Source organism: Drosophila suzukii, chromosome 2R, assembly GCF_043229965.1.
Source record: "Drosophila suzukii chromosome 2R, CBGP_Dsuzu_IsoJpt1.0, whole genome shotgun sequence".
NCBI lineage: Eukaryota > Metazoa > Arthropoda > Insecta > Diptera > Drosophilidae > Drosophila > Drosophila suzukii.
Window position 1 is genome coordinate 16031616 of NC_092081.1, and position 22631 is coordinate 16054246.

The window sequence follows — 22631 nt, forward strand, 5'->3', positions numbered from 1 at the left end:
GTCTGTTATTAACATGTTTATTTATTATTCTTTAATGTTGAGTTTTGTGAAAGGTCATACCAGATCTAAATGCAGCGAATTTTTTTTTTAATCAAGGGACTATTTAAATACAAATTACATTTGATAATTATATTTAAAACAGTAAGTCATTAATATTTTTATTTACTTGCATTACGGCGATGGGGATAACCTATAACAATTCATATTGACGAAGGTGCATCCTTTGAATAATGTCTCTGCAATCATTAAACACACGTTTAATGTTTTCTGTGTCAACGGCGCATGTGAAATGTGGATAGCAGTAGTGTTTACCGTCTCCGCTAGCGGTAGATATACGCTAATGAAAAAGAAAATAGAGAGTTTTGAATAAATTTCCCATTGGTTAAAGGAGTTTGGTTGAAAGCCTACCAGAAACTCGTCTCGTATGAAATATTTTGCTCGTATTACTTCTGGGTCGTCATTGGATTCCATTATTGCGTCACCTGTGTCGACAGCACATTTGAAATTAGACAAAAACATATTATCCATTAAATTTCTTAAGTTAATTTAGGTACGAGTTTCAATTTTGAGCGTAATTTTTAGATCAAGGTAGAGTATTTGTCACATCTTTTAATTGAGAATCAATTCGTTGTCTTTGTCAGTTGGTTAACAATTCATTTAATTGCCCAATTAATCCGTGACTTGATGGTAGACATGATGCTTCCTTCCCTGCTTTATAGTCTTGCCGAAATTAATGAAAAGAAAGCCTTCGCCTTGAACTTTATGGTGATTCTAGATGTGTTCTACTATTTTACTTACTTGGCGTTTGGTATTTGTTAAACTCGGAGAAATATTCCGACAATTTACTTTTTCCAGCCTTAATTTTCTCTGCTAACAAATCTTGCTTATTTAAAAATAGTATAATAGAAATCGTGCGAAGCCATCTATAAGAAAGTGGGTGTTAGTTTCGTGGATATCAGATTGCGGATGCGCTCTCACCTGTTGTTCCAAATACTCTTGAACAAATCCAAAGATTCTCGAAGTCGATTTTGGGTGGGATCTTCACGCAAAACCATGTTATAACTTGAGCACGCAGTTACGAATATAATAGCAGTTACATCATTGAAACATTGAATCCATTTCCTACGCTCGTCTCGCTGTCCTCCGACATCAAACATGCTGCACACGTACATTTGCAAATGTTATTTTCGAATTATTCTGTACAACATCGTTTTACTCACTGAAAGTTTACTTTGTCCACTTGAAATCTTGTTTCAAATATTCCAGAAGTCAAAACACGGCACCGAAGAATATCCTGCTCATTAGGGGTATAGTTTGGATTCTTGATTGTGCTTACTCGGTCCAGGAAGCTTTAATGTGAACAATAGGTGTACATATGAGTAAATGTTTTGTGTTAAGGGTTAAATAGCTTCAACAAGCTTGGGTAGCAATAATAATAATAATTATATTTTGTTGGAAATCTTAAGGGCAAGGACTTGTAATGGATATATGGATATTTAGCTTTGACTTAAAGGTATTTTTGGCAAATAATGTCATTCAAGGATTTAAACCCAATCTGATCTGACTCGATTAATGATTTCTTTCTGGCTTTGAAATAAAGTCTTCAAATGCGAATTTCGGATAACATTTTCGACGTACAAAACAATTTTACATAAAATATCTACATTTGTTTCCTAAACCTATAAATGTTACACTTTAGTTAGAGTATAATAATTTGAAGAGATCTTTAAAAGTTCGATTTAAATTTTTTTTTTTTTTGCTATTTTTCAAAATTGTTAATTATTTGTTTGTCAATACAATGCAATAAAATGACTAGACAAAAACAAAAAAATATATATTAAATACATGGTCTTCGGAATAAAGTATATTATGTGTCGGATTTTCATGTTGTATACCATGATATAGTTATAATGCCCACACTTCTACAAAGCATTAACATATTTGGATTTATTTCATCAAGCGGTTCGACTTTTTTAGAATTATAAGTTGTATACTTCCAATCCAACGAATATTCTTAATCTTCAGTAATTGATGCACTTCCACGAAAAACACACAGTAAAGCTATCAGAATAATTTGCATGCACTTTCAGGATTAATAAATAAATTATTTTTCATTCGCAAATCGCTACAAAAACAAATTGTTCGGCCACATCGATTATTACTATGTAAAACAGAGACAATACTTACTATTTCGCACAATCGATTAATTGATACTCATTCGACCTCTCATAGGTTTGAAGAACGCCCTTGTCTTTCCATAGTTCTTCTGTATGTTCATAAAATTCAGGAGGATAATTAAAGTCCGGACCTGCAAAGAGAAGATAAAGTTAGTGCCAAAGATCTTAAATTAACCAGATCATTGGACTTACTAGATGCATAATCCTGAATGTATTCCACTCTGGGTTCATTTTCTTTCTTTTCTAAAGCTACAGGTGGATTAAGTGTGCTCATGGCTCCTGTAATAGTCTGCAAGAAATATTTAGTTAGAATGAGGTATTCCAGTGAGAATTTATTCAGAGTGGGCAAAAGTAGGACTCACCAAGATAGCGTCTCGAATATTCTTTTTAATATCATCAATTTTCTGTTTCTTCTCCGAGTCAGAAAATCCGTCGACATGCAATATTCGCATTTGCTTGACTATAGTTGATTTGCCGGACTCGCCCGCCCCCAGGAGGAGCAGCCTGTGTGTGGCCCTGTAGAGCTGTTTGTCCTTCTGCAACTGTCTAGATATTGCATCGCTCCGGCGCTTCTGGCTTTTCGAGTCCTCCGAGTTAACATCCGACTGCTTGGAGGTGGGTGACCCAAAGCAACCCATCGCAGCCCACGGGGTCCACCAACACGTCGCTCGGTTTTCCTGGTTCGCGTCGGGTGACTCGGCACCCCTTGTGCTTTCTCCGTTCTGCTCCAGTATAGCTGAGTTCCTCGGATCAATACACAATGTCCTTATGTGCACTTCGGGTCGCCGATCTCAGTGACACCACCGTTGGCTCAGCGCTTCAGCAGATCTCTGTAGCAGGCTAGAATGGCAAAGAAAGAATATTATACTTTAACTAATACATATAATAAAACTCGAGTTATGGCAATTTTGAGTCACAGAATACATTTACCATTTAACATTTTTTCAACTGATAGAGGCCAGAGGCTTCGAGTAACTTATGCCACCAAAACAAATTACGATTTTAAAAAACACTCTATAGAGTACAGTGTTTTGATGTAGAATATCTCTTATATGGAACAATAAACTATTCAGGAATTAAATTAGACAGCAATTGAAATAAATCAACACTTCTTGTTTACATAAAATCGTAAATATCATCTGCAGGTGGCAGGTGTGTATTCGTGCTCCAAGGGATTTGTGAACCTACATCAGTACCCCTATATCATGTATGTCGCCCATAATAGGCGCCTAAGCCAAGGCGACATTTGTGACATTGCCGCCCACGAAAGTCCCGTGAGTCACTAATATTTCGAGTCCGAAAACAACGCTGGCTCTATTATCGAAAACCGAAATCAAAATAAAAATCAAAAATTACTCCACGCAAAACGCCCGTACATTCGACATTCTCGTCGGGCGATTGGAATTCATCACATTCATATTCACATCCACATCCACATCTATATCGGCGTAGTGTAACAGGTGAAGAAGAGGGCGGGTGGAATTTTCGCGCATACTGAGGTGCAGGTACGCATGTATATAGAGATACCAACATAATTCCATCTGCAGTTAAAACTCGGATGGGAGAAAATTACATATATTCAGTGGCGAAAATTTGATTAACTTTTGCTCGAATATGAATTATATGCACAAAAATGTATAGGCACGCGTAAAAGTATTTAATCTATTAATTATTGCCGACCGACGAGAGGCGAAGGAAGATACATACTATATGGCCAGGGCGAAACCTAACGGACATATAGCCGTAGATAGGAGATATGCAGATTTTAATGTAAATATATGTACATAAATTCATCGGAATCGGGATCTAAGCGGGCACGGGCACATATATATCTCACAGATATGAGTACACACCGTTGTGTATCTACTCGTATATACGTGCGTATGTATTTAGATATATACACAAGTTCTCGGTTCGCATGTGTGAATGGATGTACATAAATAAATGTATGTACATATATCAATACGTATGTGCTCCGTGCCTCCGAATCCGAATATTTGCCATTTCTTTGACACTTTGGGTTAGGAAACTATATTATACTTATACCATCGCGAATCGAATCCGATGGGATAGTATTTTGAATATTCATGCGCGAACGATTTTTCACTGATTTCAGGTTTAAGGACGTAGGACGCAGGACGCAGGACGTAGGACGTCAGGAAGTCGGACTCGAATCGAATGGATAATGGACATGGAATCCCCGAACCAAATCACATCTTTGCGCGATTCCAATTACGTATATGAACGCGACTTATTCCCTATGTTTGACAATGGTTATTGTTTACCGTGAAATTACCGAACATTTTTATTCATGGGAGCAACTTCTAAAACTATAGGTGCACGATTCTGTTGGGGAGCGACTTTCGGGTGCTGAAAAACGGCTATTTCTATCGCACTTGACGCCCGAGCCACTGTTTTCTAGTTTCCCAAAATTCTTTATCTTTGCGTGGTCGCAATTCATCAATTTGTTACTTAAAAATTACTTTTAATACCAGTACTAACTCACTTTTTATATATTTTTTATTTTATGTATCAACCTAGGGATGCAACAAAGTAGATACTTTTATCGATACTTTTTCCTGACTATCGGATAGTGAGGGCGCAAGTGTAGATAGATATACTACTTACTAGGGGAAAAACGTTAGTTTATAATAATGGTATACAATCTCTCACTTTTATAAAAGCTATGACAATACTTGTAATCAATTACCCTTTATACATAGATAATTATATGACTTAAAAAATACAACCGATACTTTACATGAACAGACCTTTTCTACAGGTTCTTTTATAGATTTTTACATGGGCGTGTAACAAACCTTTTAGAAGTTGCTCTGATAAGGGCTAAAATATCTTTATCTAGCAAAAAGACAACATCTATGCAATACAATAGTATATTTGCATAGCATTTAAATTATTTTTTCCCAAGAAAAATTAAGTTTTTTTAAGTTTAGTTTTTATTAAAGTATAAAATCATTTGTTTTTTAAACAATGGTTGTATTCATCCTCCACCTGCGAGCGGAACCCGAGGAGCGTCTACTTAAGATAGGTCTTAATCAAATTCTCCAGCTTAACAGTATCCACGGCAAACTTCCTGATTCCCTCGGAAAGCTTGTCAGTGGCCATGGCATCCTCGTTTAACAGCCAACGGAACTTGCTCTCGTCCACGGTGATCTTCTCGATGTCCTGCAGCTTGGCATTGCTCTCGGACAAGTAGGTGACCACCGACTCGGTCTCGTTCTCCAGCTCCTTCAGCAGAGAAGGACTAATGGTGAGCAAATCGCAGCCAGCCAGGGCCTTGATTTCGCCCACATTACGGAACGAAGCACCCATAACAAGGGTTTTGTAGCCGAACTTCTTGTAGTAGTTGTAGATGTTGGTCACAGAGATCACACCCGGGTCCTTGAGGGCCTCGAACTTCTTGGTCTCCGTGTTGGCCACGTACCAGTCCAGGATCCTGCCCACGAACGGCGAGATCAGGGTCACGCCGGCCTCGGCGCAGGCCACTGCCTGGGCGAACGAGAAGAGGAGCGTCAGGTTGCAGTGCACGCCGTGCTCGTTCTCCAGGATCTCGGCTGCCTTGATGCCCTCCCAGGTGGAAGCCAGCTTGATCAGGATTCGCTCCTTGCCAATGCCCAGGGATTTGTACAGGTCGATCAGCATCAGAGCCTTCTCCACGCTCTTCTTGGTGTCGAAGGAGAGACGGGCGTCGATTTCGGTGGAAACCCGTCCAGGGACAACCTTCAGGATTTCCGTTCCGAACAGCACGCAAAGGTAGTCCATTGCCTCGGCCACTTGCTCACTCACGGAGCTGGAAATGTGTATATTAAAGCTTTAGTTTGTGGAATACCTATATAGGACCTTACCCCTTCTTGCCCTTCGCGTAGGCCACAGCCTTCTGCACCAGCGGCTGGTACCGCTCCATGGTGGAAGCGGACAAAATGAGAGAAGGATTGGTGGTGGCATCTGTGGGCTTGTAGATGTTGATGGCTGCAAGTAAAAAACACAGTATTTGCATAAATACAGGGACTAACACCCAAGTTACATTGCGAATTCTAGAAAGGCCGAAAAACCTGTTGAACGACTTTCATTTTTCAATCGCCTGACCGAAAATATCTTTGAACTTTTTCGATGCCTGAGCAGGTTTGGCACTCTATTCCGAAACCTTATCACTGACACACTATAGCGGTCACATTTCTAACACACGTAAGCACCTAAGGTCAAACTAAAGTCAGCTTGGTTTTACTTTTCACTTTTATTTGATCTTCACTGCAGCAGATAAGACAAACTGATATCGAGATGGCTCCAATGGCCCATCATTTGTTTATCTTTCGACTCCAATATATGTATCCAAGCGATTTGAGCCTTTGGACTCGGACTGTTATAGTAAAAATGAATGTTCCTGAGCTTAGATCCGCAAAAATACCAACAACATACGTAGGTACTTCCAGACTCAAGACTCCCAGATTGGGAAAGCTTAAGTTCACTTTCAAACCGGCACTGCGTGCGATGATAGCTGGCTTAATAAGGTTTCCATATTTACCTTCAAAGTCGCCGGTGTCAGCCACAATGGTGGTGATTTTCTTAAGTTCCTGTAAGACCGACATTTTCTGCTTTTTCAACGTGCGATCACTTCCCATGTCCCAACTTCAATGCAATAAGACCGCTATTGGAGCGGCAATTTATACCGTTCGGCTCAGAAAATATACTAACACCTAACTTCGGTTTAAAAATGGGCATTAGGGGAACTCTTTATACTTAAGAACTTCAATCCTTTTGACAAAGTATTAATATATTTGAGGAAATTAAGTCCCACAGGTCAACTGGCAGCTTAAAATAATAAATATTAATATTTTTTTATATATTATGTTTAGGAGAGGGAAACTAGCTCACTTCTACGTCTCAGAAAACATAATATGCCTAACCTTGCCTTAAAAATGATTTTACTGGGGATAAAAATAAAAAAGCTTAAAAAAAAGACGGCATAGTTATCTTATAAGTTTGTATCTTGCGGTTTTTAATTTGTATCTTATTTATGTTACCACTGCACTATGGGGAATTTGCTCACTTTTTGTGGCATTAATTAATAACTTAAGAACAAAGCAACATTTAAAAGTTTTGTTTTTAGAATTAAGTATATAAAATTTAAAGGAAGTAAATTAAAAAAAGATGGGCGTGGTCCCGCCTTTTTTTTAAGACAAAAAAAATTTTTTTTCTTGTCAATAAAATAAAAAAAATTTTTTTTCTTGAATTTTTTTTTAAGAGACCAAATTGATTTAAAAAAAAAATTTTGGCATTTTTTATTTCCCATTTTTTTAGTGAAATTGTAATTTTTTGTATTGTGATCACTATAATTCTTAACAAAAATACTAAAATCCTATATATCAACGTTAAGTAAGTGAAATGATGTTGTAAAATAATTTTAAAATAATCGTTATTTAATAAGAAATATAACTGCACACTGTTTTTCTTAAGATAACATCGAAACTGGCATTTACCAGACAAAAATGAGGAAAATATACCATATTAGGTAGAGGTCTTTAAAGCTAAATTTTAGAGAAAGTGCGCAAAAGTGCACTTTTATACTAACCGAGCTCAATGAGAATTAAATTCTCTACAAGATAAAAAAGGTTTCAGAGGTGGAAACAGCTGGAATCACTTTGTAGCTCTATTTAAAAATACAAATTAACTTAAAGATTTTGATTTTTTTGAGGTTAGAACTAGAACACGAATATACGAGCACCACAATCAATAAATACAATATTAAGGTCACAAACACAAGTTACAAGTCCCTCTGATTGGATGGTATTTCAAAAACCTCAGAGCTATGTTTAATTTTACACTTTTTGACAATTTAAACTATTAAGAATAATAGGCGCTTTACCAGCGCTGCCACCTCGTTGAAATAAAAACAGGCTTTAACAGCTGATAACTTAACAGTGGTGCGTACTGTTAAACTTTTCTGTTAGTAACATTAGATATTGATGTTATCCTGATGCATTCTGATAAACAAAACCTATTTTTAACGACTTTTAAAAAATGGGTTTTGGCCAAAAAAAGTGGTCAAATTCCCCATAGTGCACTGTAGTCGTTGCTACTTCATCACATGCCATCTTTAGGAACTATCGATATTTTTGATCGGATTCCTCAATCAAAACATATGTTTGTTCGCACACACGTGTGTTTAAAAGATACTCGGGACGGGACCAAACAATACAATTTAAAATGAAGCAAAAACACTCCAAAAACAGGGGGAAGCCCTACAAGAAACCCACACCCGCCCGCCGAAATGAGAGGTTCTCAAAAAACTATAGTTTCATCCAGAGGAGCAAGCAAATGGAGGAGTCGCATCGCAGGGAAAGGATTCCGACAGCCCCTAAACAAGAATACGAGCCCGTGGCGGAACTCCTGCCAGAGATTCAGGACGATGTGGATGAGGCTGGGTTCTACGAACAGCTTGTGACTGGTTTTAATCATATACCCGCAAGTACTTTCCCTAGCAAATAGATAAATGTTCTTGTGTGTTTTAACAACAAATTATCCTTTCAGGTCAGATTCTTAGCTCAACTGCGGATGACGAAGACCCAGTTGTTCCAGTAGCCAAAAAGGTTAAACCCAAAAAGAAAATTCATGCTGAAAATGTAGCTGCCGACTTGGAAACACACAATTCCTTTTCAAAACGTTTTGATTTTGAGCTGTCCACAGACAATATCAACGATTTGATTGCGAAAAAAGATGTGAAAACCATAAAGAGCAATTGGTCAGCGTTGGGAAATGTACGATTTGAGATTCCACGAGTGTCTGACTTTTTCAAGGAGTCCGATTGCAGTGAACCCAAGGATATTGTTAGTTTCGAGGAACTCCAAAAGTTGGAGGTTAAACAGTCCATTTGTGGAAACGTCAAGCTTCCACTCAACGCCCTTCAGTCCCAACTGTTCTACATTGCCAATAATTATCAGGATCTTTACTATCCCCACCGAACACATAGTAATGCTGAGGACATCCGATATGTATATTGTCTGCACGCCCTGAACCACATGCTCAAAGTCAGATCCCTGATTTTGCGAAACAACGAAAAGGTTTCGGCTCTGGCCAAGTCCCAAAAAATGTCGCCCAACGAAATCTCCATACCAGAGAGTTTTAGGGACCAAGGATTGAAGCGGATGAAGGTGGTATTCATAGTGCCCTTCAGGGAATCGGCACTCAAGATTGTAAATATAATCGGGGATCTGCTCTTCGGCAGTCAAGATGGTAAGTTAATCCTAGACAGCAATTGAACCATATTACAAGGATTTGCTCTTTACAGAACAAGCCAGGAAAACATCAATTGCAAACTATGAGCGCTTTCTGGGAGATTACTCTGGAAATACGATATATTTCCCCAAAACCAATCCCAAGCCGGTGGACTATGAGCAGACTTTCAGTGGCAACACAGATGACAATTTCAAGCTGGGGATTCGTTTCACCAAGAAAACCATGTCGCTTTTCTCCGATATGAACTCATCAGACATATTGATCGCCTCTCCCTTGGGACTACGAATGTTGGTTACTGACAAGGATAACGATTTTGACTTTTTAAACTCGATTGAACTGCTCATAATTGACCAAGCCGAGCTGTTCCTGGCGCAGAATTGGGAGAACCTTCTGCACTCTCTGGACCACCTCCATTTGCAGCCGCAGAATCTGCCCGATACGAATTGCCAGAGGGTTCGAACTTGGTGCCTGAGTGGGGCGACAAGTTTCTACCGCCAAACCCTGTTGTTCTCATCCCACGAGCTCCCCGAATTCCGGGCAGTGCTCAACAGTAAGTGCAGCAATTACCAGGGAAAGGTACGAGTCACCAGTCTGGTCGAGCATGGAGACATCCGCCATGTACTGACACCCATTGATCAAGTTTTCCGCCGAATCAGTTGCTCCAATGTGGAGTCAACTTTCGACGATCGATTCCAGTACTTCGTCAAACATATAATGCCCCAGTTCAGTAAGCCCGGGTTCTCGCATTGCATGCTCTACGTGCCCAGCTACTTTGACTACGTACGGATACGAAATCATTTCAAAACCGAAATGGTCAGTTTTGTGCAGATAAATGAGTATACAAAGAAAGAAAAAATTTCCCGGGCGAGAGATATATTCTTCCACAGCGGAGCATCTGTTCTACTGTACTCGGAAAGAGCACACTTCTTCCGGCGCACCCGAATTAAGGGCATCCGGAATTTGATTATGTACCAGCCACCAAACTTTCCACACTTCTATTCCGAAATGATCAATTTGATGCTTGAGTCCAATCAAAATCCGCGGGATGGATTCGGAGAGGCAATGTCCGTCAATATCCTGTACACAAAATACGATCTGCTAAGTTTAAGTAACATTGTGGGAAGCGAAAACGCTGTTAAATTGACCTCGGGAAAAAAAGATTCATACCTTTTTTCTACCAAAACATAAATGCTTTCAAGAGCAAACTAAGAAAAATGTAAATATATCATTTTGAATTAAAATATACCATTATTTTAAACAAAGTAAAAAGTAATATATGTGATAATTTTTTAGTTCTTGGTCTATTTTTGTGCTAAAAGGCTTTTGTGACGTAAAGATTTCAAGAGGAACTGGTAGGTGATTGATCTGATGTTAAGGGTAGCAAGCTGCTTATATCTAGAATATCCCTTCTCTTTGTCATTACGCAATGCTGAATATGAAAAAATGAGTAATTAGCAAATAGTTGTGTAATAATAGGCGGCAATTACAGGTGAATTCTGTTTTTTTAATTAAATTAAGAACTTTATTTCAGGTAAATTCTGCTTTATTAATTAAATCAGGAACCTTATTAAATGAAATTTAAATGTGATCTTAATGAGCCGGTTCTTGTTTTTAAATGATAAACTCTTTTGATAAAGAAATACAGGATATATAAAATATTTGTTATTGTACAATTCCATTTAATTAGTTCAGATTCCCAATGTTATCACCCAAATCCGACATACTGGACGGAGGTCTACTGATTTCATAAATATAGGTTGACAAAACCATTAAACCCAGATTTGCTATTCTTAAAATAAAGCAAAATTCTTGGCTGCATTGTCATTTATCAATATTTTTAAACATATAGGTAGCTTATAAAAGTTCTGGCCTAGACATATAGAGGTAAAATAGTAGCCAAATGCATATTTATGGGTCTCTATGAAAAGTCGTAATAGTTTGCTGCACAAGGCGGATATCATACGGCAAAAACGTGTGCGGTGAGCGCTCTTGCCAACTTGTGAGAGACCGCAGAGGCATTACAAGACGACTATTTTTATGCGGCTAAACGACGGCCGCCAGTCTCTGCTGAAATTGGGGAAAAAGCAGAAAAGCCAAAGAAAGAATCTTTGGACTACAGGCCGACAGGTGCATGCCCTCTCCACTGTGAGAATCGCTTTTGAAATAAATACATAACCAAGTAGCATATAACACCATTAAAAGGGAACGTGATTTGTTTAAGGAAACATAAAATATTCAATATGTGTTTTTCATTATGAGTTGTTTTCATTTAATAAATTTGAAAAATACATATAAATTTCTGTAACCGGTTTTTAAACAACCGGGGGTTTGACCATATTCAAATAATTTAAATAAAAGGTAGAAACACCTTCAAGTGACAAACCCTTCTAGCTCATCCACCATAATTTCCCCAGATTGGTTTAAAAATAAAATTTCTAAATATTAGACAAACACACGTGCATTTTTCGAAATAAGTCTACAGTCCACACTCACAGGCACACCAGTGATCTCCCACATTGCTCTAGGCTTTTTCGTATCTGTGCGCTCCCGCCGATCCGAGATCGAGATATATATATTGGTGTGCTTGTGGTATCCCCACCTAGGTGAATATATATCTCTGAGGTTGCTGGGACCGCAGTATATTTTGCTTCGGCGAGATACGAAACGAAAAACACGAGCAGAACAATTTGAATCGCGTAGGATCGTGGATAGGATAGGTGGTAAGTGCTCAAAAGTTTGTGCGTGCTAAAAGTATTTTCCCGGGCCAAAATAGAGAGTGTATGTAGTTTTGGGAATTTTGCCAAAATATATGAATTTTGTAATTCAAATAGACACTCTCATCGGGCAGCGTTCTCCTTGCGTTCAGTTGCCGTTGATCGTTATAATAGCGCGATCTTTGTGTTAGCTCTTGGTCTTCCGATTTAAATAAATTTATTATATAATAACGGAATTTTTACTAGGAATAATAATTGTAAGTTTTGTTGATTTTTTGCAACAATTCCAATGCAAATACGCCAGTGATTTACTCCAAATTCCATTGAGTACAAGAAATATATCCCAAGAAATATCGAAATATTCAACCGCGCGCCTAAAAAGAAAACCTGGAAAATTGAAAAGTTATTCGAAATGCCTACATATCTACATACGAACATGCTTACACTCGAAAAACCGTGTTCCAAAGTGTTCCTACCCAGTTTAGTTACTACCCACCCAGAGTCCAAGCTCGTTCAGTTCGATATATCTGAAATATTCGTAAGGGGGACAAAACAGTGAGCGACCTCGACCTCCGGAGTCGATTTGAAAATTTTGAATGTCACCAATACGAGGGCACACCACGAATAGATCCGATCCGACACAGATGTAAAGATTTTCTCTAAGTGCTATGTATTTGTGATTGAAAATCTGGTTATGCAACCGCTGGGAAATATCCGTGTCCGAATCCGAAAGATGCATGCCCTGTATTGTACCCAAATGTAATCACCCACAATCACACACGATCATTAGAGATCCTCAAAATCTACCCGCATACTTTATTTGGTGGTTATGTCAGTAAGTGATTGTAACTGGCTTCCCCATCCCGCAAAATATGTGGAGCAGTGAAAAAAGTATAAATACATCTATCCCAGGACCTGTTCTAGAAACCCGTTTTTTTTTAACCAAGCTTCCCTCCACTCAATAATTATTATACAATTCAATAGCGAACATGTCAATCGGAATTAACAATTCAGGGCATGGGAAACGTCTCGCACATTTGTCGACATCCATTAGAATACAGATATCTCTGCTCGAAATATCATAAGCCGTTAAATCATACATATAACCGAACAGAATATTTCTCCCTACGATCGTCTCTCTGTATATGTACTCACACTTATTTATGTGTTCCCAGTACATATCTTTATATCTACGAATGTTCAAAATTGAGCTAGTATTTTTTGGGTGCTAGGACTCTATTTATAGACCATCTCGGACAGAGGCGATTTTTTTGCTCCATAATGCACACATACAGGCATGTGTCGTGTGTATATTAGAGGTATATAGCCTATATAGCGTATAGATGTTTTCAGAAAACCTCCGTGTGTGTGCTCAAAATATAGGTAGTTCTTGACCACATTGCTTGACAATCTTTCGAAAAATAACGTTTTTTGAAGGCGGGAAACTCTTGAAATCTCGTTATCAGAAGTTACGTATGAAATTGCGCTTCCCCAAACGTAATATTCAAGTATTATGCGAGTTGGCTGCCGTTCAAATTCCCCGTATGGCCTGATTCTAGTGTCTGGTCGCGAAAAAGATTAAAATTAAAATTTAAAAATGTCGCTGCTGGCCGAATACCTGGCACCCAGATCTATTTTTTGCGGGCTCTTGATCTCGATCTCATTAATTTGTGCACAAAATGCGCGAAAGCGAATAGTGTTGGCTATTATGTGGCTGTCTCTTGCTCGCTGATTGGAAATATGAAAGTGTATTAATACGTTTTTACAATCGTGATAAGAACTTGCGTTCTTTGGGTGCACAATTTATAGGTATTTTCTATAATTGTATAGTATGCTATGCATTATAAAAACATGAAATTTTAAAAAGAACTGCGACAGTTTGAATTCATTTTTCACCTCAGCTATCGGGCTTTTTGAAACCGGTAATTCACCAGCTGTCTATCGCCGAGCTATCGATAACGCCGGCAAACGCAGTTGAGTGGCACAAATTGAACGCTTCAGTCAAGGTTAAATTGAAAAGGTGCAACAAATTTGGTGTTCAAACTTAGGAATTACAAAACAAGGCAGCAGGTAGGATCCGAACCCCTCGATTAACGTAACCACAGCGATATACGTTTTCATTCAGCCCTGAGGCGAATAATGTCGTGTCATAGTGAGGTAGAAACGCCGATAGGCAGTAATGCGCGGCTCGGGACTTAGTGCAATAGTTATCAGCACACATATTCAGAAAAAAGCGCCATGGGTTATAATATATAGAGAATCAGTGGAAAAAAGTACTTAACACACGCAGTGCGTCGTTCAGCGAGGTTAACAGAGGATTGAGCACACGGATTAGGATCGAGATCCCCCCAATCGAATTGACAGCCCGCAGGAACTCAGAGCAGAAACTGCGACTGTTTTGCGAAGTGACACGTGTGTGAATCTCATTTGGCCTGGGTAATGCAATTATTCCAGCATATTCTCCGACTCCAGACGATCCGATCCATTGCGATCTCGTCCAAAGTTGGCGCTATAACTGCGAATTGCGCGATTTGTAGTGGCCAGAAGTATCTGAGATCTGAAAATTAGCATGTAGCACCTGTGTATGTGCCCATGTATGTTGGAAAGTACCCGTGTACCGTGCACATGCACATGTACAAACACTTATTCAGAACCTAATGAGGTAGTTTTAACTGCAAACGGCCCCGTACATACGTATGTACATACACAATTGCTATTCCAGTCAGTAGTCAGTCGTAGAGCCCAGAGAATAGAAAATAACCCGCCCGGAGAACTAAAATGAGTGTCTTGCCTTGTCTCTACTTTCAAATCCCCTCCTGAAAACTGGATGCAGGCTACTGAACGAAGAGGATAACGAATCAAGATGGAAGACGGTCACTCGAAAACCGTCGAACAGTCTCTCAACTTCTTCGGAACGGACGCAGAGCGCGGCTTAACCATCGACCAGATCAAAACGAACCAGAAGAAATATGGACTCAACGGTGAGCATCGTCGTCGTAATCCCCCGCCCTATTAACGAATCGGAATCGACTGACGTGTTTGCTTTCTTATCGTTACAGAGTTGCCGACCGAGGAAGGTGCGAAGTCAACCCCTGCCCCTGATCCCCCCCACACTATACCCACTATTTACCATAATAACCATTGTATTCCACAGGAAAGAGCATCTGGCAGCTGGTCTTGGAGCAGTTCGACGATCTGCTTGTGAAGATTCTGCTGTTGGCAGCCATCATCTCATTTGTAAGTGCAGTCCCTATTGTCGTTGAGAAACCCACCCCTGAAATGAACTACAATCCCTACTATTCTCTTCTCAATCTGCAACCCCCAGGTTCTCGCCCTGTTTGAGGAACACGAGGAAACGTTCACTGCATTTGTAGAGCCCCTAGTTATTTTACTTATCCTGATAGCCAACGCCGTGGTGGGAGTATGGCAGGAGCGTAACGCCGAGTCGGCCATCGAGGCCCTCAAGGAGTACGAGCCCGAGATGGGCAAGGTGGTGCGCCAGGACAAGTCCGGCATCCAGAAGGTGCGCGCGAAAGAGATCGTGCCCGGTGATCTGGTTGAGGTGTCTGTCGGTGACAAGATCCCCGCCGATATCCGCATCACCCACATCTACTCTACCACGCTCAGGATCGATCAGTCCATCCTCACCGGTGAGTCGGTCTCCGTCATCAAGCACACCGACGCCATCCCCGACCCCCGCGCCGTCAACCAGGACAAGAAGAACATCCTGTTCTCCGGCACCAACGTTGCCGCCGGCAAGGCCCGCGGCGTCGTCATCGGCACTGGCCTGAGCACCGCCATCGGCAAGATCCGTACCGAGATGTCCGAGACTGAGGAGATCAAGACTCCTCTGCAGCAGAAGCTGGACGAGTTCGGTGAGCAGCTGTCCAAGGTCATCTCCGTCATTTGCGTGGCCGTCTGGGCCATCAACATTGGCCACTTCAACGACCCCGCCCACGGTGGCTCCTGGATCAAGGGTGCCATCTATTACTTCAAGATCGCCGTCGCTCTGGCCGTGGCCGCTATCCCCGAGGGTCTGCCCGCCGTCATCACCACCTGTCTGGCTCTGGGCACCCGCCGCATGGCCAAGAAGAACGCCATTGTCCGCTCCCTGCCCTCCGTGGAGACCCTGGGCTGCACCTCCGTCATCTGCTCCGATAAGACCGGCACACTCACCACCAACCAGATGTCCGTCTCGCGCATGTTCATCTTCGAGAAGGTCGAGGGTAGCGACAGCAGCTTCCTGGAATTCGAAATGACCGGCTCCACCTACGAACCCATCGGTGAGGTCTTCCTGGGCGGCCAGCGCGTTAAGGCTGCCGATTACGATGCCCTGCAGGAACTGTCCACCATCTGCATCATGTGCAACGACTCCGCCATTGATTACAATGAGTTCAAGCAGGCCTTCGAGAAGGTCGGTGAGGCTACCGAGACCGCCCTGATTGTCCTGGCCGAGAAACTGAACAGCTTCAGCGTGAACAAGTCTGGCTTGGACCGCCGCTCTGCTGCCATCGCCTGCCGCGGTGAGATCGAGACCAAGTGGAAGAAGGAATTCACCCTGGAGTTCTCTCGCGATCGTAAATCCATGTCCTCTTACTGCACCCCCCTGAAGGCCTCCCGCCTGGGCACTGGCCCCAAACTGTTCGTGAAGGGTGCCCCCGAGGGAGTCCTGGAGCGCTGCACACACGCCCGCGTTGGCACCAGCAAGGTTCCTCTGACCTCGGCCCTGAAGGCCAAGATCCTCGCCCTGACCGGCCAATACGGTACTGGACGCGACACCCTTCGTTGCCTGGCTCTGGCCGTTGCCGATAGCCCAATGAAGCCCGATGAGATGGACCTCGGCGATTCCACCAAGTTCTACCAGTATGAGGTTAACCTTACCTTTGTCGGTGTCGTGGGCATGTTGGATCCCCCCCGTAAGGAAGTTTTCGATTCCATTGTGCGCTGCCGTGCTGCCGGTATTCGCGTTATTGTGATTACTGGTGACAACAAGGCCACTGCCGAGGCTATCTGCCGCAGGATCGGTGTGTTCACCGAGGATGAGGACACCACTGGCAAGTCCTACTCTGGTCGTGAATTCGACGATCTCTCCCCCACCGAACAGAAGGCTGCCGTCGCCCGTTCCCGCCTCTTCTCCCGTGTGGAGCCCCAGCACAAATCTAAGATTGTTGAGTTCCTGCAGGGCATGAACGAGATCTCTGCCATGACTGGTGATGGTGTGAACGACGCCCCTGCCCTGAAGAAGGCCGAGATTGGTATTGCCATGGGCTCCGGTACCGCTGTTGCCAAGTCTGCCGCCGAGATGGTGTTGGCTGATGACAACTTCTCCTCCATCGTGTCCGCCGTTGAAGAAGGTCGCGCTATTTACAACAACATGAAGCAGTTCATCCGCTACCTCATCTCCTCGAACATTGGTGAGGTCGTCTCTATCTTCCTTACTGCTGCCCTTGGTCTGCCCGAGGCTCTGATTCCCGTCCAGCTGCTCTGGGTCAACCTGGTAAATATTACTTGGAGCTTAACTAATTGGGATGGTTAGTAATGGGCCTTTGTTCACAGGTTACTGATGGTCTCCCAGCCACCGCTCTTGGCTTCAACCCCCCTGATCTGGATATCATGGAGAAGCCCCCCAGGAAGGCCGATGAGGGTCTCATTTCCGGATGGTTGTTCTTCCGGTTGGTTTACAAAAAAGCAGAGACTCTTAAAACGGTTCTAACTTGACTGTAATTTAATTTAGTTACATGGCTATTGGCTTCTACGTCGGCGCTGCTACCGTCGGTGCCGCCGCCTGGTGGTTCGTGTTCTCCGACGAGGGACCCAAACTGACCTACTGGCAGCTGACTCACCATCTGGCCTGCTTGGGCGGTGGTGACGAGTTCAAGGGCGTTGACTGCAAGATCTTCAGCGACCCCCATGCGATGACCATGGCTCTGTCCGTGCTGGTGACAATCGAAATGTTGAACGCAATGAACAGGTGAGTCGTCGTCAGATAACGAATGATAGACACATCAGATACGAACCGAACTCCCTTTGTTTGTTTAGCTTGTCTGAGAATCAGTCCCTGATTACCATGCCTCCATGGTGCAACCTGTGGCTGATTGGATCAATGGCACTCTCCTTCACTCTTCACTTTGTTATTCTTTACGTCGATGTCCTCTCCGTAAGTATCAGGCGATGATAAGCACTTGTGCCCGTCTAAGCAGAAAGCTAACCCGATTATCCCCCCACAGACCGTCTTCCAAGTGACACCGTTGTCTGCAGAGGAATGGATAACTGTGATGAAATTCTCAATTCCTGTAGTTTTATTAGATGAGACATTGAAGTTTGTTGCTAGAAAAATCGCAGATGGTGAGAGTCCTATATATAAGATGCATGGGATTGTGTTAATGTGGGCTGTCTTCTTTGGCCTGCTGTACGCTATGATGCTTTAAGAATATAATTATAATCCATAAGCCCAACTTCATTATTCTAATTTCTAGTATAAAATGTTACTAAATATAAACAGAAACAAGAAACAAGAACCCACAATTATATACATCTAACGTAACGACTTTAACCCACATGAAGTTTGTTCCCAAATACTACTGATACTGATTTCCACACCCCGGTGTCACAGAATTGACTGGTGACACCAAAAGATGGGCCGACTGACTCGCTCCCTGGCTTTTGGCTTTGAACAAACAGCGTTAAAAGATCAATATTTTCTATGAGCTAACGATTTATCTAACACGCGTATACCCTAAATATATATTTGTGTTTGTATATTATTAAATTTAGCAGGATTGCTTTTTGTACATACAATGCTATATATACATAAGAGAGTTCCACACCGGTATATTCAATTACATTAGTTAGTTTTCGTCATATAGTTTTCACTGGGTTACCAAAAAGAAACTTGTAGGAAATTTCAAGTCTCTGGAAATGAGATGGCTGTTTGTATTAAACCAAACTTATTTAACTTCACTTTTTCTTCTCTGTGTTTAGTAACTGAAATACTAAAGTGTAGGCTTAATCATGCAAAAGAACAAACCATTATAACTGATGAACGTTCATGAACAATTTTTGTTTAATCCGTTTAAGTAGAACCAAAAACCTTTCCAAATCGAATCTGATTGTATGTTGATGTTTAAAAAGATTTCAACCGAGCGTCCTAATTTTTTTAAGAGGAGTATCTTAACTTGGTTTGCCAAACGTAATTGAATTGCTTATATATTTATATACCCTACTCGCACCGAAAACAAATATTGGTTCATTCATTCCATAATTGTAAGAATTATTTTGAGCACAAGATATTAAGTAGATAATGACTCGGTACACAGTTAACTCCCAAAATCGGGGCGCGACAACATCGTCTCGGTGTCCGTTTCCAATTGTATTGTATTGTATGTACATATATGAGCAAATGATTAGGAACAGGGTCTCTGGCGATCGTACATAATGCGTAAGACATCGCATCTATCTGAAAGAAGTTGGCGTGGTGCAGCCACCGTATTGAAAATGTTTGAGGGATTTATTGAAAGCAAATTGTGTAATTTATGTCAGCCTCAGTTGTAAGGAATTAAGTAATCCTTCTAGCATTTTTATAGAATACCTATTTAAATTAACATTATACATAATTTACTCTGTTATACAATTAGAGACGCTGTGAATTGATTAAACAAAAATTACCTACACCTAACATTAAAGAAATAAATTATGCAGAACTAAAACGTGCTGGCTCTACGAAACCCGACGACTGGGATCCAGAACAGAACTCCCCCAAAAAGCTTATGTTCGCTGCTGCAAGTTGTATACCTAGTTTTAACTCCGTTTGCTTGCACGATGCACGTGAATCGTTGGTGCAAAAGAATTCTTCAGAATCCCCCCGACGACTTGATACCCCCACCTATTCCAACCAATTCCACCATCTCTCAATGAACTATTGTTTTATTTTATACAGTCAACCCCAGATTTCATTAACTGGACCCCGATTAGTTACCATAACAAAAATTGAATCCATCCCTGCTTTAGAAAAGTACGTGCAGTTATTATATTATGTCCGAGTGCGCCAAATTGATGTGAATGTAGAAAAGAACAATTGCTGTACATTATGGTCTATTACATTATCGCACTCGACGACATAAACGAGAAACACACAGATTTGAAATTCAGCATGTAAGATATCTAAACGTAAAATCGAAATAATAAAACAAGAAATCCGAAGCTGCCCTGTGTACTTTTCCCCCATCCCAGTATAAATACTGTAGTTTTCCCCCAATAATCAAACCCACTAGGCTGTAAGTATGAACCCACCGAAACTGCCAAATACCAGAATTTCGGAAGATGCCGCTTAACTGGTCCCGAGTTCCAAAAACCCTCCATCACCCATGAGTTTTGGTTTGCTCTTGCGTTGGTTAACCCCTCGATCAAGAACCTCTGGTAATAATTACCACCGTTATTCGCCCCCAAAAAAAATTGTAGTTCCTGACGTCGTCGTCGACAGGATGTAAAGGTTTGGACCACCAAAACCGATACGAATGTGAAAGTGAATGTGAAGGAGGACAAATTTTTCTGCCTTTATCATTCGTGTATTAATCGCTAAGCCAGCCCTGTTACTTGCAACTGCAACATTAAATCCAACATAAATCAATTTATTTGCTTTAGAAAGTAAAACATTAATGGAACTGTGGGTTAGTAAGAACGGATTTAAATAAATATATACCAAATATATAAATTAGAATGAAGTGTTTTTATTGGTCGGGTGTACTTGTTGCAGCCCAGTTACATTTGAAAGACCGGTACTTTCTTGGAATGCGGTTTATTTAATAAATTAGATCAGTCTGAACTATTCTGCAGAAATACAATATTGACAACGAAGTTAAAGCCGTTACAAGAACACTGATGTAGCCCTTACGAAGGCGGTAAGGCCCATAAGGTGGCCGTCTTATCCGCGGACGTGGAGATGAAGGAGAATTCGGTTGGATGCCATCGGATGGTGATGGCCTTGTCCTTGTGCTCCGCCACCACTACGGAGGATAGTTCGTGGGCCAGGTCGCCCTGCAGATCCGTAAGGCGGATGGAATTGTCGTAGCTGCAAGTCAGCATATAGTAGGCGGATGGGGAGAAGCGGACGCACCTTGAAAAAACTTGGGTTATACTATGCAAAAGATGGTCTCATCATCAGCACTACCTTATTTCAGCGGTGTGGGGATAGAAACGCTGTATGGGTCGATTGCCACGGATGTCGTACAGAATACATGAGCTATCAGCATGTCCAGAAATCAAAAGTCTGCCCGTGGGATCCACGCAAACCGCGGTTACAGCCGAGTTCTCCAGGCCACCATCTTTCCGCTCGTTATCCAAGGTGTTTACAGAGACGTTTACTCGCAGATCCCAGAAACGTATCGTTTGGTCCTGAAAAAGATCATAATCCATGGTAGTACCCATGTAGCTTAGGGATCCTCTTCAAGACGCACCTGAGATCCCGACACAAACATCGCATTGTTCCAGCTGTAGAGGGACAGAATGTGGCCGGTATGACCACTATAGGCCTGAAAAGGAGTGCCGGATCCGCAGTCTGTGATATAGATCTTGCAATCCCCTGCCCCGCCACTGGCTAAAAGTCTGGACTTGGTGGACGAATCGTCCAGGAAGCACATGTCCCGCACTGTGCCGTCGTGCATGTTCAGCTCCATCTCGTGACCCACCAACTGATTGGTGTCGTTGTTGAACCTCATGTACTTGATGGTCTTGTCATTCGATCCGGTGGCAATGAGCTCCCCATCCCGTGACCAGCAGGTGCAGTATATGGATCCGCGATGGTGTTTCGTCCGCTTGCAGAGTACAGAAGGCGGATACACCGTCGTCTGCTGGCCATGCCTGCATATAATTTGGGGAAAACCAATTAAACTGTCAGCGAGGCCCTCATATTTTAATTACCTTAGCTTGGACAGTTGGGGGTATTGGCAGATGCGAAAGGTCTTGGAGTTGGAGCCCACCGCGTACAACTTTCCATTCGGATGAAAGTCAACGCTCCGGATCGCCTGGGAGTCCGACAATGTGGTAACTGCCTCGAAGTGCGGTCTTTCTACATCGCCCTGTGGCAGAGAAAATGGTCAATAAAGATGGTATTCCGATCAACCCAAATGCATATGTTTAGGCTCTTTTGTTTGATGGATACCAAAAAGTTGCTTGCGTGTTAAAAATAAACAGAAGAACCTGTAACACGACATCGCCGCTCAAACCTTTCTCAAATCCAGGTCTTTCGATTCCGAATTCATTAATGGAGTATTTACTGAAGATCTTCCGAGTATTTGAAACGTATTTCGATTATTTTCAGGAATTTCGATCGTGTATATTTTGCCCCCGAAATCTCTAAGCCATCGAAGGTAATAAAACGTACAACTCGCTACGGTTGAAATAACAAAAGTTGGGAGAAAAGACCGAACTCCAGTGTTGGTCAATCTACCAGATGTATCTAATTTTACAGACGTTGATTTTACCTTGTAGA

The 22631-nt window shown here is 41.7% G+C and overlaps 5 protein-coding genes across 12 annotated transcripts in view; 2 read left to right on the plus strand and 3 right to left on the minus strand.

Moving 5' to 3' along the window:
- Positions 1 to 3: 3 nt before the first annotated feature.
- On the minus strand, positions 4 to 4766 carry Galphas (G protein alpha s subunit). 3 transcript variants are annotated; one of them, XM_017085706.4, is made up of 9 exons: positions 4684 to 4766; positions 2540 to 3017; positions 2370 to 2466; positions 2188 to 2308; positions 1221 to 1349; positions 979 to 1158; positions 799 to 923; positions 409 to 491; positions 4 to 337 (listed from the first exon to the last, which is right to left on the minus strand). In XM_017085706.4, exons 2-9 carry the CDS (start codon positions 2813 to 2815, stop codon positions 191 to 193), a joined length of 1158 nt encoding a protein of 385 aa, XP_016941195.1. In that variant the 5' UTR covers positions 2816 to 3017; positions 4684 to 4766; the 3' UTR covers positions 4 to 190. The 3 variants fall into 3 exon arrangements, with proteins under 3 accessions (XP_016941195.1, XP_016941196.1, XP_070850907.1); XM_017085707.4 differs by lacking the exon at positions 4684 to 4766 and adding an exon at positions 4474 to 4683; XM_070994806.1 differs by lacking the exon at positions 4684 to 4766 and adding an exon at positions 4474 to 4680 and having other exon boundaries at positions 409 to 482.
- Positions 4767 to 5136: 370 nt separating this feature from the next.
- Positions 5137 to 6817, minus strand: Taldo (transaldolase). The gene is made up of 3 exons (XM_017084952.4): positions 6721 to 6817; positions 6044 to 6167; positions 5137 to 5988 (listed from the first exon to the last, which is right to left on the minus strand). Exons 1-3 carry the CDS (start codon positions 6815 to 6817, stop codon positions 5214 to 5216), a joined length of 996 nt encoding a protein of 331 aa, XP_016940441.3. The 3' UTR covers positions 5137 to 5213.
- A 1512-nt stretch (positions 6818 to 8329) lies between these two features.
- Positions 8330 to 10704, plus strand: LOC108017791 (U3 small nucleolar RNA-associated protein 25 homolog). Its single transcript, XM_017084935.4, has 3 exons — positions 8330 to 8664; positions 8727 to 9428; positions 9484 to 10704. The coding sequence occupies exons 1-3, from the start codon at positions 8403 to 8405 to the stop codon at positions 10617 to 10619; spliced, it is 2100 nt and encodes a 699-aa protein (XP_016940424.3). The 5' UTR covers positions 8330 to 8402; the 3' UTR covers positions 10620 to 10704.
- A 1428-nt stretch (positions 10705 to 12132) lies between these two features.
- SERCA (ATPase sarcoplasmic/endoplasmic reticulum Ca2+ transporting SERCA) overlaps positions 12133 to 22631 on the plus strand; it is a 78336-nt gene continuing 67837 nt past the window's right edge. The window contains exons 1-10 of one of the 6 annotated variants that reach the window (XM_017085384.4): positions 12304 to 12402; positions 14979 to 15126; positions 15205 to 15222; positions 15300 to 15382; positions 15471 to 17642; positions 17702 to 17817; positions 17880 to 18116; positions 18185 to 18302; positions 18373 to 18490; positions 20603 to 20861. In XM_017085384.4, the coding sequence (XP_016940873.3) occupies positions 15009 to 15126; positions 15205 to 15222; positions 15300 to 15382; positions 15471 to 17642; positions 17702 to 17817; positions 17880 to 18116; positions 18185 to 18302; positions 18373 to 18490; positions 20603 to 20631 (3009 nt within the window). In that variant the 5' untranslated portion in view covers positions 12304 to 12402; positions 14979 to 15008 and the 3' untranslated portion in view covers positions 20632 to 20861. Of the gene's footprint in view, positions 12152 to 12303; positions 12403 to 14365; positions 14582 to 14978; positions 15127 to 15204; positions 15223 to 15299; positions 15383 to 15470; positions 17643 to 17701; positions 17818 to 17879; positions 18117 to 18184; positions 18303 to 18372; positions 18699 to 20081; positions 20345 to 20602; positions 20862 to 22631 lie in introns of those variants that run through there. The other 5 variants (XM_017085385.4, XM_017085382.4, XM_017085380.4 and 2 more) reach the window with 5 other exon arrangements.
- Positions 20852 to 22524, minus strand: LOC108017863 (WD repeat-containing protein 47). The gene is made up of 5 exons (XM_017085020.4): positions 22366 to 22524; positions 22061 to 22218; positions 21598 to 22000; positions 21312 to 21535; positions 20852 to 21257 (listed from the first exon to the last, which is right to left on the minus strand). Exons 1-5 carry the CDS (start codon positions 22399 to 22401, stop codon positions 21032 to 21034), a joined length of 1047 nt encoding a protein of 348 aa, XP_016940509.1. The 5' UTR covers positions 22402 to 22524; the 3' UTR covers positions 20852 to 21031.